Source organism: Phodopus roborovskii, unplaced genomic scaffold (genome assembly GCF_943737965.1).
Source record: "Phodopus roborovskii unplaced genomic scaffold, PHOROB, whole genome shotgun sequence".
NCBI lineage: Eukaryota > Metazoa > Chordata > Mammalia > Rodentia > Cricetidae > Phodopus > Phodopus roborovskii.
In genome coordinates, this window is record NW_026125295.1 from 38,770,451 (window position 1) to 38,788,081 (window position 17,631).

Below are 17,631 nucleotides of genomic sequence, written 5' to 3' on the forward strand. Positions count from 1 at the left end.
TCCCCCCCATCCCATCCCCCTTCCCCCATCCCATTCTCCCATTCACTCCACAGGAAGGGTGAGGCCTTCCACAAGGGATCATCAAAATCTATCAAGTCATTTGGGGTAGGGCCTAGGCCCTCCCCAGTGTCTCTAGGCTAAGGAAGTATCCCTCCATGGGGAATGAGCTCCTGAAGTCCTTTCTTGGACTAGGAATACACTCAGGTTCCACTGCCAGAGGTCCCACAGACTGCCCAGTCCTCCTAGCTGACACCCATATTCAGGAGCCTGGTTTGGTCCTATGTTGGTTCCCCAGCTGTCAGACTGGGGTCCATGAATTCCCACTTGCTCAGGTCAGCTGTTCCTGAGGGTTTTCCCAGCATGGTCTTGACCCCTTTGTTCCTCACTCCCCCTCTCTGAAACTGAATTCCAGGACTTTGGCTCAGTGTTTAGCTAATGATCTCTGCTGCTTCCATCAACTACAGGATGAAGGCTCTAGGATGACATTTAAGGTAGTCATCAATCTCATTATAGGGAAAGGGCATTTAAGATAGCCTCTCCACTATTGCTTAGATTCCTAGGTGGGGGTCATCCTTGTGGATCTCTGTACATTTCCCTAGTGCCAGATTTCTCTTTAAACCTATAATGGCTCCCTCTATTGATGTGTCTCTTTTTTTTTTCTCTCCTCTATTCACCTCCCCAATCAATCTTCCTGATCCCTCATAGTCTCCTCCCTGTTCTCTTCTCCCCTTCTCTTTTCCCTATTTCCCTCTCTCCTCCCCCCAATGCTCCCAATTTATTAAGGAGCTCTTGTCCCTTTCCCCTTCACGGGGGGACCATGTATGTCTCTCTTAGGGTCCTCCTTGTTTCCTAACTTCTCTGGAGGTATGGATTGTATTCTGGTAAACCTTTGCTCTATGTCTAATACCTGATTATGAGTGAGTACATACCATGTTCGTCTTCCTGTGACTGTGTTACCTCACTCAGGATGGTTTCTTCTAGTTGCATCCATTTGCCTGTGAATTTCAAGATTCCATTGAGTCTTCTATCTTTAACACAAATGTGTCTCTGTAAAGACAGCACATGCTAAGCCACAAGATACAACTTTTTTAAAATGTAAAGTGTAGTTCACAAATTGTACATTTTAATGAATGTTACCAAATACACACTCTTTGCTTCCCCCATTTCCTTGCCTGTAGTATTCTTGGCCACAGTTTAAATTAAGGAAGTTCCTCAGAACTAGAACTGCACAGTGTATTCTTTGGCTGATGATTTATATTCGTTAGTAGTTCCTTGTCATAATGCTAACTTGGCTTCCATTGTATGAGTGCACCAAAATTTGCCTCTTTCATCAGTTGAGGAATGCATGAAATGAGCCCAATATTGTTATAAAAAAAAAGTTTCTATGGACATCTTAGTGGAAATCTTAATGTGAACACTTTCTAAAATGGAGTATCGCCAGCACCGCACACTTCCCTAAGTGGTAGAGCAGAGTGAAAGGAAATGTGATGGAGTGATGGGGAAGACTTATGTCTCAGAACACTCGAGAATGAGATCAACTGAGAAAAACTATATGAACTATCTCAGTAGAAAAGACATGTGAAATAACACAAGATAAAAGACAAGCCGAGATTTAAAATAAAAACACTCAGTAAATGAAAGCTGTAGTGAGGGATCCAGATGCACAGCTGTCGTCATCACAATGAGTTTCCTCTGCCAGTATATTCTCTGCCACACTCCCCTCCCTGTCCTTCGCTCACCACCCGCAGCCACTGCCACTCATAAAGAGCCAAGCTTCCTGTGTGAATGCTATCAAAGACGACCCATGCCCCAAGATATTCTCAGCCAGATTGCTACCTTCTGAACCCTGACCTCCAGAAATCCTAAGGCTGCCAATTAAAGGCAGGAATGCTTTGCTGTTGTGGTTTTTCTGAGGTTTTTAGAAGCACTGCACTTCCTCATCAGGACTACACTGCTGGGTACCATGGTGCTTTACCATTCCCCACTTTGATTATAGTGCCCCTTGAGAGGCTTGAGTGCAAAGTAGGAAGTGAGTTTCAGAGCAATATGTAGGAAGTGGTTTCAATATTTGGCAGTCTCTAAAGGCAAGGTGATTTGAGATGTTGGTATTAAAAATACATATATACTTGACCAGCTCATTATACTATTCTATTATTTCGGGAAATGCCTTGTCATTGAGGTATTGAAGTTGTCAGCTGTACCAAAAATAGAAATACCATAAACCAGAAGGTTTTTGTTTATCTCATTCATCTCTCCACATATGGAGCAAGTACACTTGAGTATATATATTCACTGTGAAATCCATTATTTCTCTTACAGATACCTCCATTAAAATATACAGTTCTGAAACTAAAACCATAGACAAAGTCCCAGGAATCGACATAATTGAAAGTACGGCAAAAATAAACAAAGCATCAACTATGAGAAGAATATTCGATTTGGCAAAACTTCGAACCAAAAGATCAGCACTTTTACCAGCTGTTAACATCTGTCCACAGGAGTCCTTGAGACAGATTTTAGCAAATCTTCAAGCTTATTATAGACTGAGAGGTAAGGATAGCAATGGAAACCATCAGCCCTTCTTTCTCTTTATCCTTTCTCTCCTACTCACCCACAGATTGTCTTTAGCCATAAACAATGCAAGGCCTCCCGTTCCTCCATAAACAATGTAGACAACAGCCCACTAACCTCAAATAATACTAAATGGTAGTGTTTCTGGGCTCTTACAATTTAAAATAATTTGTTATGCTACTTGGAACCATTGGGGCCCTGGGAAAATCATCAAAAAAGATAACAATAATAATAAGCCTTGCTATACAGAATATAATCGTTTCTTTCTTTCTTTCTTTCTTTTTTTTTTTTTTTTTTTTCCGAAGTCCACTCTTGAATCTTCATGTTCTTATGAAGTAAAAAGCCTAGGACAGGGATAAGGTCAGGAACCTGAGCAAGCTGACTTATAGCTTAGGTTTTCTTTCTTCCTTTCTTCCTTTCTTTCTTCCTTTCTTCCTTTCTCCTCCTACTTCCTTGACATTGCAGCCCATATCATTTCTCTTTCAATAACAGGCTTGTTTATTTATTGCTGATCCAGGAAAGAAAAAAGCTTGGAAAGTTTAGAAACCTGGAGGGAGGAGATAGAGGAGACACAGATTACAATGGCTTCCACAGTGTGCAGGGTGCTACTGTACCTTCAGACAGAGGCACTATGTAATTTATATCAAGACAACATAGCAGGGTGCCTCGCAATTTCTGAAAATTAATAAGGAATTAAATCAACCACAGCTGCCAGCAGCTCTCCTGCTCATTTCATTTAGTAATATGGATTAAGAATTCACATGGCCTCAATGTAAGGGGAGAAACTCGGTCCTTCCTCAACTTGATGTGTCATGCTTTATGCAAGCCCAAGCTTTATGCCCCTTTCTGAATAGAGATGAAGGAGGAGTGGAGGGAGGGGATGGGTAGATGGGAAAGTGGATGGGATTGAAAGGGGGGATTGGTTGGTATGCAAAGTAAATGAAAAATGTTATTTAATTAAAAATTATTTAAAAAAAAAGATTTGAATGATATGGTTGTTTGGAAGAAAATGGCCCCAAAAGGGAGTGGCACTATTAGCAGGTGTGGCCTTGGAGAGTAGGTGTAACCTTGTTGGAGGAAGTGTGTCACTGTGGAGGCAGGCTTTGAGTTCTCATATATGCTCAAGATTTCACGTGAGTGTCTCAGACTACTTCTGTTGACTTCTGATCAAGATGTCTACACCATGTCTGCCTGTATGCTGTCATGATAATAATGGAATGAACCTCTGAAAAAATGTAAGCCACCATAATTGAATGTTTTTCCTTTATAAGAGTTGCCATGATCATGGTTTCTCCTTTAAATTAAAAAAAAAAAAAAAAGTATTTGTAGTTGACATTCTGTCCTCTAAGTAGCTACAAAGGATGCCAATTATCTTCTCTCTCTGGGCAAAGTTCCTCTTGTAGATCAAAGTTGAGTGGCCTGGTATTTCCCACCCTTATGACACCAGATGTTATAAGTTTGCATATCTTCCTGCTCTGTTGAAAGCTGAGTTACAGGAGCACTGGTTCATTTCTAGCCTGTGATGGAGTGGGCATTCTGATGTAGTGGGGCAGTGGGACTCAGTTCATCTTAAGAGTTCTTACAGAGTTTTGACTAAGGGTTTCAAAAACATCAAGCCTTCTGTTCCTATGTGTCTAACTGTATGTGAAGGTAAAAGGATATCTGTTTTCTGACAGAAGTCTTAGCCATGGGAAAATGGAAATTACTGTATCATACTAAAAATGAAAGCCTTAATCATAGACAATGAGATCCTAGCACATTCTTTCCACAGAAGTTTCAAAGTAAAATGCCTGCTGAGGGATATGGGAAGCAAGCATCCCATTCATCAGCAATGAGAGGAAAAGACAGTGATGTGTGAATTATTTATGCTAGGAATGTCTACACATTGATCAGATAAAAATGCCGGCAAGTTCTATGAGGTTTGTTAATAGACAGAAGCACACACACACACACACACACACACACACACACACACACACACACCATAATTACTGCTTACTCTTTTCATGTAAAAATCTAATTCTTTGCAACACTGGCATAATTCACCAGAGGTATTTGTGGAGTAGACTATTGCTATGACCAAATTTTGAGCTCTGAATTTTAATGCATAGTCTTTGTTGTTGATTAGTTTTGCCTCTTTCATTCTTGTTCCCGTGAAAAAAACAAAACACTGTTTTTCTCCCCATGGCAAGTGACAGTCCATTATCTTTATGGCTGCCTCTGGGTGATATGAAATTTTACTGTTCATCAGTGTGTATTTCTTAAGTCTAAAAAAAATGGTTCACAAAAAAACAAGAAATAAAGGATGGCCGCAAAGCTGTGTTCCTTTGATGGAGTGACCCACTTACTGCTCTCATCACTGCCTTTACAAAATCATCTGCTGACATCTCCCAACAAACTCGGGGGAAAGCTCCCCATTCTGACATCAAATAGAAATAGTGAAGTCCCTCCACCCTCCAATGCTTAAAGCACCACAAATGAAATATATAGAGCTTTGTGTGGAAGCATGAAGATGCTGTCCCAAAGCACAAATGCAAACAAGGAGAGTTTGTTTTTGGCAGTCTCAAGTGAAGCTTCCTAAAAGATGCCTGAGGCTCTCCTCTTTCCTCTCTTTGCTCTTTCTCAGTCCAAAGGCCAAGTCATATTTTAGGCTTTTGAGATAGCTTAGCAGGCAAAAGGACTTGCCACTAAGCTGGAGGATGTGATTTGAATCTTCAGAACCCACATGAAGGAAGGAGAGGACAGACCTGATTGCTACAAGTTGTCCTCCTACCTCCACACAGGTATGCACACACACACACACACACACACACACACACACACACACACACACACACACTTCTCAAAAAAGAAATCCCATCGGTTCTGGTTTTGACTAGATGCTTTCCTTGTTGCAGTGATAAAATTCCCAACGGAAGGGAGGAAGGGTTTATTCACTCTTGGAAGACACAGTCTATCCCTGCAGGGAAGATACTGCAGCAGGAGCAGAAGGTGCCTTTTTTCCCATTGGGAAAAAAAAGAGAAAATAGTGCTCTCTGCTTGCTTTCTCCTTTACACAGCCTAAGACCTGAGCCAATGAAATGACACTGCCCACATTTAGGGAGTCTCTCACCTCCATCAAGTTTAGAAAACCTCACAGACATGCCTACAGGTATGTTTCCATGGTGATTCTGAATCCTGTCAAGTTGGTAATCATGATTAAATATCACAAGTTTCATCCATAATATGATGGTCCTTATAAACTGCAGTGCCACTGGCTGATAAATCTTTAAGTAACTTCCTTGTGCTTCAAGAATAAATTTTTCTCTTCTCGGGGTCTTTATGAAAAGCTGATACTGATGTCTATGGGGAAAGTACAACAAGGGAAGGGGGAGGAAAAGAATGTCATAGACTCCATAAACAAAATTTAGCTTCAGTCTCCCTATGATAGGGCACTACCTGCAGCGATCTGTCTTGATATGTCCTCAGGCTACAAAGCACTCAGAAAAATGAAAGCACACACACACACACACACACACACACACACACACACACGTGCATGCGCGTATGTGTGTGTATAATGCACACATGCATACATACATATAATACACATATACATCTAAGAGGTCCACAAGTTTGAGTTTTAACTCAATTTAGAATAGTTATTAAGATAAACTCAGAATCTTTCAAATGGACTAAAGCCTTTCAAATGGACTAAAAGGAAACGAAAATCAATGTGTCCAAAAGCAATATGCCCAAGGTTGTACCTATCTGGTAATGAGAAGGGAATATGAATCATGGCCTCCCTGATATTTATGGATATTGTCCATGAAAAGTGCCAATACTAAGCCTCAAAGACAGTGACAGTTTCTTCTATGCATTGTTGTATCTCTGAGGGCAGTCCGGTGGGGGCTGAACTAAACTAGCATGTATACTGGGAGGACAGGCAACAGCAAAATGAAATATCCCTAAAGACAAATGAAACTTGAGGCCTAGGAAGTCACCAAGGGCAGTCAGTTTGCTCAGACTAGGCCTACATTAGGGTTTGGATAAATCTGCAATTTTTCAAGTGCATTTTCTCCTTGAATGATGAGATGAAGTTCTTGTGTTACACGCTGCGGCCGTCAGGTCTGATCTTTGCAGGAAGTAGAGAGGTCACATTGCAAAGCACATTTTCTATGTGGGGCTACTGCCCTGCTTTATTGTGGTTTCACTCAGCGTGGGAGATGAGGTATGTGAGTAGTTGGACTGCTATCTTACTGCCTCTGAGTTATCAGGACGAGATCAGTTCCCCTGATGATTCTGGTCAGGGGCTACTGGCTAATGGCCCGACCTTTCATTGATCTAACATCCCCTGTGCTTCTTAAAACAGAAAGTGTAGAGAAACAGAAACACGGCATGGGTAAGAGGTGGAACACAATATACAGGAGTAAGATTCCAAGCTGATTTGTCCTCATCTTCCTTTTGTTCCTCCCACAACCATTTTTCTTTCAAATGATGTCAACTTCTTCTCCAAAGTTCCAATTCCTTCTCAGTTCCTAAAATTCCTAAATACCTAAAACAAAAGTAAATAATAAATAAATAAACAAAGTTATTACTGACAGTGAAAGTCTGCTAACATATCTTATTAACCTACACTAACTTTGCTTCTATGTAACCCCTGGCACATTTTTCAGTTGACATCTAAAGTTTCAAATAATTAATTAGGTTTTGCTTTCAGTGAGCCATGAATAGTGATATGAGTCAGATTATATCAATAAGAGTCAAATCATTCTGCAGTCCAGTAGATTCTGCCACACCCTCTGATTACTCAGACATTGAGTTCTTTTAACAAATAGATTAACAGGCTATTCTTGAGAGCCCAGGGAAGGTCGTCATGCTGGGGATGTGGCTCAGTGGTTAAGTACTTCTCTGGTATTGAGCTCTGGGTTCAATCAGAGCTGAACAGAGACACGGGTTTCCAGAAAAACAAAATCTGAATTAGGTAGTAGGGTACCTGCCAAACATGGTAATCTGCCAAACATGGCCAATGTCTTCAGTTCAAGGAGTAGAAAATGCCACATATCCCACAGGACATACCCACATGTCATTTTCCTGTCTCTCTATGTCTCATTTCTATATAATCTATGCTTTTGCTTTGATAAGATATCTCCCCTCTCTGTTACAGGCCTCCATGTGGATGTGAGGGCCACCCAGCCATACTTTGTACCCTATTCTCTTCCCCTCAGCACATAGTGGTTTAGGTGATTAAATTCCCACAGGCTGTTATCATAGTTTCTTTCCTGAGCATTGTGGTAAGATATCCAAACAAAAGCAACTTAAAGGATACATTGGATTTTGTTTCTGTTTTTTTGTTTTCTTTTGTTTGTTTGTTTGTTTGTTTGTTTGTCAATGTGATATAAACTAGGGTCATCTGGGAAGAGAGAACCTAAGAAATGCCTGCATCAGACTGGTCTGTAGACAAGTCTGTGGGGCATTTTCTTGAGTAATGCTTGATGTGGAAGAGCTCCCAGCACACTGTGGGCAGTGCCCCCTTGAGCATGTGGTCCTAGGTTATAGAAGAATGTAGGCTGGGGCATGGAAGGACAGGAAGGAGAGGGAACTGGGATTGGTATGTAAAACAAGATTCTTTTTAATTTAAATAAAAGTTTATTTTTAAAAATCTGCACTTAAAAAAATGTAGAATGAGAATGAGCAAGTCATGGGAGGCAAGCACTCTTCTATGGCCGTGGTTCAATTTCTGCTTCTAGGTTGAATTCCTGTCTTGGATTTCATCAATGATGGGCTGGGAACAGAATGTCTGAGCCAAATAAACCCTTTCCTCCCTAAGTTTCTTTTGGTCATGATCTTTATCACAGCAAAATGGAAACAAACTAGGACAAGGGAGCAAGGGATAAAAGTTTTATTTGGCTAAATTCCATGTTACAGTTCATCATGGCAGAGATAATGGACTTGAGAAGGACGATGGCAGAAGGGACTTAAGAAAACTGCTATTATGTCCATATTCCAGAGAAAACTAGCAATGAATTGATGAGTACATGCTAGTACTGTACTCAGTTTCTCCATTTTTACTAGATCCCAGTCACTGAATGCCCTCATCCATGTGCGGGGTGGGGTTATTCCTACCTCAATTGTGCAATCAAGATAAACCCCCCCACAGATATGCCCCTAGGTCAACCTAATATAGACAAGACAACCCCTTCTTGATGCTCTCTGATTCTATATTGTGTCACTTGATAAACAACACTGACTATCACAGCTGTAAATTAGTGTGTCAACCAACTTAAGCGTGAAAACACTTTCTGTTTTATAAGTTTGTGTGCTTGGGGGAAAGGGCTTTTCCATTTTGCACCCATAACTGCTTCGTCTTACAGTATGTCAAGAAATAGTGTGGGAAGCATATCGGATATTTCTGGATCGCATTCCAGACACAGGGGAATATCAAGACTGGGTCACCATCTGCCAGAAGGATACCTTCTGCCTCTTTGACATTGGGAAAAACTTCAGCAACTCCCAGGAGCACCTAGATCTCCTTCAGCAGGTGAGCCTGCACAATATCCCAGCACTAGTTAGGACTCCAGCCCCTGCCCCTTTGAAATTGTTTCCAAGACATAGGGGTTACTTGGTAAAATACTCAGAGACAGCTAATAAGACAGACAGGAATTTTATTCCTGCAAAATAATATTGCACAAGCAGGTTGAAGTGTAGCTGAATTCAGAAGGGAATGAAAATAGACTCTAGCTCTTCAGTTGGCATTATCTCTGGGTAAAATTACTTTTTATCTTTTTTTTTTTTCAGAGAATAAAACAGAAAAGCTTCCCTGGGAGGTAAGTACCCAAAATAGAATGCTGGATGCTCTTGACTTTCAAAAGATCATATAATGGAGTGCAACTAAGCTAGCGTGCCTTGATGATTTGTCAGCCACCAAGATCTGTTTAGGTTATTCTGACAGACAATCCGTGCATATATTGCACTGAAGATAAATGAGTGTAGGGAGAGAAAGGGGACAGACCTGACAGACTGAGATAGATGCTTGAAAGGAAATGGGATTCCTCCCTGTGTGATATGCATCTAATATGTGTTTTCACCTAAAGGATCTAGAGCAATTAAAAGTTTAATTTTTAGAACTTACCACAAACTATTAGTTACATCAGGAAAATATGTAACATGATCAGAAAGCACCCTGAATTTTGAGCTCTCATTTGGTATTCTGTAAAGTGTTAGCATTTCTCAAACTAAATTACTGAAGCACTGAGCTATATCCTCAACAAGAATTGAATATCAAATAAGAAAATTTAGTTTCACATGAGGAGAGAGAGAGAAAGGGATGGAGGGAGGGAGCATTAGCTTAAATGATTAAACAAGAGAGAAGCCGTTGCCAAGCTCAAACTCACAAATCACACACATGTTGATGACATGTTGAAATCATACATATTTAGACATATAAGTTACAGGAAATACTTTAAACTGTCTTTCACATTTGTTGCTATGTTTCTTGTCTCTTACCTACCAACCTGTTCCATAGCTCAGTCAACTCTGCAGGGGGTGGGGGGAGTCTGATATCCCCCAATAGATATCCCAGACTCTTCATTATTTTTTCCTCTTTAACATAACCACGTGTAGATTAACAAATCCCGAATATTCCTTTTGTATGTTGAGTTCTGTCTGATGCCACTCAAAATATTCCCTCATTGTCCCCCATTTTCGTCTGAACATACCACTCCCTGTTTCTCCACCCCATATCTATGCACAGGAAGCCACATGTTAAGAAGGACATCAGTGGCATCTTTTGGCATCTGGCTTCTGGGTAAGGCCAGCCAACGGAGAGAGCAAAATAATGTCACTGAATCCCATCTCCACCCCAGCCACATATTCACATGCATGAATGCACACAACACACACACACATACGCACGCACACGCACGCACACACACGCAAAGCCTCTAAACACCATTACCTTCGTGTTCAGCTCTGCCCTGTCCAACAGTTCCTTCCACAGTTTTCTGTTCTGGGTTCTGTTCTGGGTTACCAACCACATAGTTGTATATTTTTATCTTTCTATTTGCCATGATTTAATAAACAATCACTTATTTAAATAACCTTCCTGTTAATGTTGCTTGTTTCTTCCCAGGGCATTTACTGACACAGAGGGAACACGGATTAACTCACTTTTTCTTGTCTACTGGCCTCTCCAGTTTGCCACACATTACCCATGATCCCACTGTGGCCTCCATACTACTTTCTCAATGCCCACCCTGGGCTCTCCTCTATGAAAGAACCTGCCTCCTTCATCCTATTCAAACCCTCCTCTCTTCCAAGCTCTTGTCTTAGTTACCTTTCTACTGCTATGACAAAGCACCATAAACAAGGCAATTTACTTTTTGAAAGCATTTAATTGGCGCTTACAGTTTCAGAGGGTGAGTCCATGGCTATCAAGTTGGGGAACATTGTGGAAAGAAGCATGGCAGTTGAGCAACAGCTGAGACTCACTTACATCTCACTTACAAATCACTTACAAATCAGAGATGGAGGGATTGGAGGGATGAAGGTAAGGAGGGGGAGAGAGAAAGGAGAGAGAGAGAGAGAGAGAGAGAGAGAGAGAGAGAGAGAGAGAGAGAGAGAGAGAGAGAGAACTAACTGACAATGGTCTGGGCTTTTGAAACCTCAAAATCCACCCTCAGTGACACACCTCCTCCAACAAGGACACATTTCCTAATCCTTCCCAAGCAGTTCCACCAACTGTAAATCAAGCATTCAAATATACAGGCCCATGGGGAACATGTTCATTCAAACCACCACACTCCAAGTATCATCGTTTAAGGTTAAAACCTGTCTTAAACTTTATCCTCTGTTAACACCTGCCTCTGGCTGAGCATGTCCTTCCTTTTCCTGCTTTCCTGTGAAAGTACAAACTCCTCCTCAGCATCAGGACCCACATGATACTCTACATCTGCTGTATGAGATAACAGTACTGTCTCCTGTTTTAGTAATCAAGTATGTGTGCTGAGCTACTCTCACTGGATTCAACAAACTAGTGCCGGGGTGATGGCATGACCTGGCAAAGGCTTAGACCTACACTAAGGACTTTGTTCACAAGACACTGAAACAGTTTCTGCTGATTTGAATAATGGTCAATAGATTACTGACTCCTACTTTTCGAAAAGAAAAAGAAAAAAATCCTTAGAACTAAGAGGCCACCCACATGAAAAGATATCACAAAACATTTTAATTCTTGATAGAGAAACATGAAAAGTTATGAGCCATTCCCCTCTTCCAGACAGAGATAACTCTCTGTATCCCTGCCTGTGCCCACAGCATCACAGCATTGTCAAAGAAAAGGGAAAGCCTCACATTCACAGAAGCATCAGATACCAAGGCAGGTAAAGGGAAAGCTTCTCTTTCACATAAAACCTTTCCAAGAAAAAAAGAGAAATTTCATTCCCTGAATAGTCCGTAATTCTGCCAATTTCAAATGGCTTTGAAATAAAGGTCAGTACAAGAACCAGGTACCCCGCCAGATTGCCATCCAGGGCTTCTGATAGGTACAAAAAATTGCCAGCTTAGAGGAAGATCATACTTGATGGTGGAGGATAGAGATGCCGCCCAAGAGTGCAGCACACACAGGGATGCTAATTCTCAACTAAGCTGTAACCATCATTGCTGTGAATCCCCTCCTCTTTCTTGGATTCTTTCACAGCAGTGTGGAACTAACAGAGTCTTCTAAGAAGAAGGCCTGAGCACAAACAAAGGTCTATAAAATAAAAAGGAAAGAAATTTTGATAGTGTTTGATATTTAAATATCACTACAACAAAAGCTATTTTTTTAAGCATAAAACGTTATCACCAGAAAATAGTAAGAATGGCTGATTTCAGACTCCAGTAAAATTTAAGTTTATATTGTCCTGGATCTACCAATGCACTTATGTATTTCTACAACTGACATCTATTGTTTCAAGTGTGTGCGTGCAGTGTGTGTGCGTGTGTGTGTGTGTGTGTGTGTGCGTGTGTGACGTATGGATGTGTGTGTGCATGTGTTGTGATGTATAGATGTGTGTGTGCATGGTTTGTGATGTATGGGTGTGTGTGTGTGTGTGATGTATAGATGTGTGTGTGTGTGTGATGTATGGATGTGTGTGTGTGTGTGATGTATGGATGTGTGTGCACATGTGCACTGTCTTCCACTGTCACTCTCGACTCTCCTATACTTTAGAAACATGGTCTCTTACTAAAAATGGAGTTTTCTGTTTCAGCTAGGCTGGCTGGCTAGAGAACCCATTAGAACTGCCTGTCTCCAACACCCAGTGCTGAGTTTATTGACTTATTCCTCTTTATCCACATTTTATATAGATTCTGGGGGTCCAAGTTCAGGTCTTCATGCTTTCACAGCAAGTGTTTTACCCACTGATCCATCTCCCCAGCTCAAACATCCATTTTAATTGGTCAGAGTGTATCACAGGGGAACTAATAACATTTTAAACATTACACTTCCTAGCATTTTGGAAAGTGTTGGCATGGCAGAGGTAGGTAGGTGATAGTGCTGGCTCTGTCCAGTCTAGATTACTCTGTAAGAGCAGAGTATTGATCTTACATTTCTCTCATGATCCACAGAAAATTATATATTATGCTAATATATGCTATTAATTGGGACCTAACAGCTTAGAGAAACAAATCTTTCAGTGAGATCCAAAAGCTTATCACTCCCACAGTTCTTTTCTGCTATTCCCCATCAAGAATGGACTGATACTGAGTATGTAGATAGCTCTGCTACTGAGACCTTGGGCCTGACCCTAGAATACCTCCCACATTGCCATCCATGGATCTGAAGTCTTAACCCCAACTCTCTGCCTACTTATCATTGTGCATCATCATTGTACAAAGAATACAGACTTAATAAACCTGTACTATTCAGAAACTAATTCTCTCCCAGTCCTTTAACTCCAACAGTTCTCTGTTGGATGAGCAGACTCAAGGCAGTTAGAGACTTGGAAGGATTATCCCAGTGTCCAGTTATGTCACCCATTGCTTCTTAAATCAAGAATACTGTATGTGTCATGGCACAATAGGACATTAGGATGCAAATGAAGTTCAATTTTTTCTTACTGTAGAAATGCCCCCCTGACACCACACAAAGTCAAGAGTCTGAGAGAAAGACCAGGAATTTTTCTTCAATGATATAGACATAGACGTAGACGTTCATAGACTGAAACATCACTTCAGCAATAAAACAGATAAATCTATACTAAAACACGCTTTCTCTCTAATATTTAGTCTATATAGTGTAGGTGAATTCAAATCTAGGCCCCCTATCATTAAGTTCCTCTTTACCAGTTCTTTCTTTCCTTTTGTGCTAATAGAAAAGATCAAGTAGCCTCAGAGGAGACACTGTCAGAGCCTACCAAAGCCCCTGTATTATCCACAGGTAAGTTTAGATCTCATTTCATTTCCCAACTTTTAATCCAAACCATCATGGAAAAGATATTTACAAAGCACACCTTGATGAAAGCTGGTACAATTTATGATTCACTTACTCATTTCTAGATGTTTGGGTTCTTTTGTGGAATATCTATATGCATAACAAATACTATTTAGTCAACATATTTAAGCCTAAATACCTTTCATATCACTAATTTCTCAATGAACATTGTTCAATTGAAAACTGTTTTCTGGGAATAGTGATATATCTCAGTGGAGAGTGCTTGCTTAAGGTTCTGAGTTCAAACCCTGCTCTATGGAGAAAATGATACTAAATTTCTATTTTCATGAATTTTGACTAATGTTTTCCAGAAATTTTATTATAATTTAAATAAGTCACTCGTCAAAATGGCTAGCACCTGTCTCATAGCACATTTGTCAATACTGACTATAAAGTTTTAGCAGTATGATTTTTTGACATTCTATTGGTGTGTGGGTGTGTATATGTGTTTGGTGTGTATGTACGAGTGTAGGCACACACATGGGATGTTCAGAGGATAACTGTGGAGTAAATGCCCTCCTCTGCCTGGACATGGGGCTCCGGGAATCAAACTCAGGTCATCAGGCTTGCATAGTGAGTAACTTTAGTTGCTGAGTCATCTCAATGGCCCTGAATATAAAATTTTAATTTTTACAAAAAAGGAGAGATAATAATTTTATGTTTATTAGATGCTGGAAATTTCTTTTTCATGTATTTTATTATGGCAGTCTTACCATTTTCCCTTATAATTTAATGATAGCTTTAGTGAGTATGATGGATGACATATGCCTATAATCCCATTACTCAGGAAATTGAGGCCAAAAGATTATGAGTTTGAGGCCAACCTAGGCTATATAATGAATTCAAGGATAGTCTGAATTGCACATTAATACTATGTATTAAATACAAAACATTATATACATATATATATTATACTTTCTAAACTGTTTATGTGTATAAGTACATTATGTATCACATGTGTGCAGTGCCAGAAAGAGGCAAAAATAAGGTATTAGACCACCTAGACTGGAGTTACAAATGGTTGCAAACCTCCATGTGAGGGCTAGGAACTAAACCCAAATCCTCTACAATAGTACCAAACACTCTTAATCACTGAGGTATTTCTTTAGTTCCATTTTACATTTACTTTCAAGTATATAGAACGATTAGACTTCTAGAAAATGTTTTTCTTATTTAATGTGATTTTAATAATATTAATAATGTTTTTAAGAAGCAAATTTTGGAGCTGGGGGAATGGAGCTCAGGGTGTGCTTGCCTAGCATATTATGTATCATTTATATCTCCATGTTCAGTCCACAGCATTACTTAAGCTGGATATGTGTATTCTTTATTTCATTACATATATATTATTGTATGTTAACAAGGACAACAACTGAACTAACCAAAAAAAGAGAGGTAGAAGACCAAAATTCATAAAAGCAAATGAAGTTAGGTAATTTCCAGTTCAATGGATATGACTGGAAATACTATTATTAGGCAAACTAAACTAGTTTCAGAGAGCAGAGAGACAAACATCACATTTTCTCTCATTTCCAATTCCAAGCTACCACAGAGACTAGGATTTGGTAAGAAGCATCACTAGGCACCTTAGGTGTGAAGCAAATGAGGGCAGTCTTCAAAGAAGGTGAAATGTACTGGAAGATAAGCCCATACCACCTGCTAATTGGTACTAGTTTTATAAGTCTCAATAATTTTTCTTTTCATGACAACAAACTAGAAGTTCAAATAAGAACAATTTTCATTTAGTATAACTGGTAAGCTACTTTCATCATAATAAAATAGCTAATTAGTTATAAAAGTATAAAGTTTTGGTAGTTTGATTTATTCTCCCAAGATGGAGTGTTGTGGAATATTACTTTAACTATGTAAAGATGTGTTGCATTCGTTTATGTTGCATTTGTTTAATTATGTAAAAATGTGTTGCTGTGTTACCTTGCCTGTATAAGATACCTGATTGGTCTAATAAAAAGCTGAGCCAATAGTTAGGCAGTAGAGAGATAGGTGGGGCTGGCAAGCAGAAAGAATAAGTAGGAGGAGGAATCTAGGGTCAAGAGAGAACAAGGGAGAAAGAGAGGCCTGAGGCCAGATAGACAGCCACCAGCTAGCCAGACATAGAGGAAGCAGGCTGAATGAAAGGTAGAAGCCCTAAAGCAAAATGTAGATGAAGATAAACAGGTTAAAATAAGTGATAAGAGCTACTGGGACAAGCTTAAACTAAAGCTGAGCATGCACAACTTATAATAAGTCTCCATGTCATGATTGGGGACTGCTAAAGTGGAGAATTTCTCCAACTCAAGTGCCTGCATCAGGCTATTCAGCTGCAGCTATAAAGGAAGAGACCAGTGATACTGTCCTTCTGGATTCCAATCAAGCAATGACATGGACTCTTTTACCCAAAAGGATCACCTTTTCCAATACTCTGTCACACAAAAAAGGTGACTCTATAGGTAATCATAAATTACTGTGTATTTAAAAAGAAAAGAATGGGTTTGATTTTCACAAAGAAATGATAAGAAATTTCATAAAAAAAATAGATGTAAACAATTTAAACATTACACAGTGGTGGCCCACAACCATCTGTAACTCCAGTTCCAGGGAGTCTATTATACTCTTGTGACCTGTGCAGACACCAGTCACACTTGAGGTGCATAGGACATACATGCAGGCAAAACAGACATACACATGAAACAACAAAACAAATAAATATAAAAAAATAATATGTAAATGTGTCTTAAGTCATTTCTCCAGATATCTCAGTAGGACCCACAATTCAATTCTATATTAAGTATGATGACCTCATAGGATCTCACAGAGTTGAAGAACACTTAAAAATACTTGGGGGAATGAAGAAAAAAACAAATCTTTTTCTTAATGCTCAAAACTAAATCAATCAATTCTATGTTTTTGCCTGATTAAAATAAAAAGGAAAGCAATATCTGACTAAATATAAGCTAATTAATCATAATATGATTTTTCTTGACTATTTCTAAAATTAATTATAATGTGTAATAAAATAGTAACACACATAAGTTAAAATGATTTACTCTTTAAATAGAACCTAGACTTCCAGTATTTGGCATCTTTAAATGTTTCTAATTTTTTCCCAGGGATCTGAAATGGTTTTGATGGTTGTTTTAAAAGGGATGCTTTACATGGTGACTTGAGGGGCTGGAGAGATGGCTTGATGCTGCTCTGATGAAGGAAATAGGTTTAGTCCACAGCACTCACGTGGTAACCCACAACCTTCAGTAACGAGTTAAAGAGGATTCTTCTGACCTCTGTAAGCAAGAGGCACTCACATGATGCACATACACATATGAGGGCAGAATACTCATACAAATAAATAACACACAAAAAAAAAGAAAACTACAAGGGTAACTGATAGCATCTTAATGTTCTTTCCTCTCTTGGAGTCCATGATCTAAATTTTTAATAATTAAAATTTGCTGATTGCTAAAGCAATCTAGACTTTAAAGACTTGGGTAATCTTCTCAGATAATGCCCAAAAGAATAAGTTCAATATAAATACTTGGCTTTACATCCTTTAAACAGTCCCAAAAAGAAACACTGATTAGGTTCTCACTACAAAAATCATCTACCTGTACAAC

General features: G+C 39.5%; 1 protein-coding gene across 1 annotated transcript in view; it reads left to right on the top strand.

The window, feature by feature from the left end:
* The first annotated feature begins 2,405 nt into the window (after positions 1-2,405).
* The window catches only part of Impg1 (interphotoreceptor matrix proteoglycan 1), a 103,314-nt gene continuing 88,088 nt past the window's right edge, over positions 2,406-17,631 (top strand). The window contains exons 1-4 of the mRNA XM_051173167.1: positions 2,406-2,550; positions 8,925-9,091; positions 9,349-9,377; positions 13,905-13,969. Of these exons, the coding sequence (XP_051029124.1) occupies positions 2,421-2,550; positions 8,925-9,091; positions 9,349-9,377; positions 13,905-13,969 (391 nt within the window). The 5' untranslated portion in view covers positions 2,406-2,420. The remainder of the gene's footprint in view (positions 2,551-8,924; positions 9,092-9,348; positions 9,378-13,904; positions 13,970-17,631) is intronic.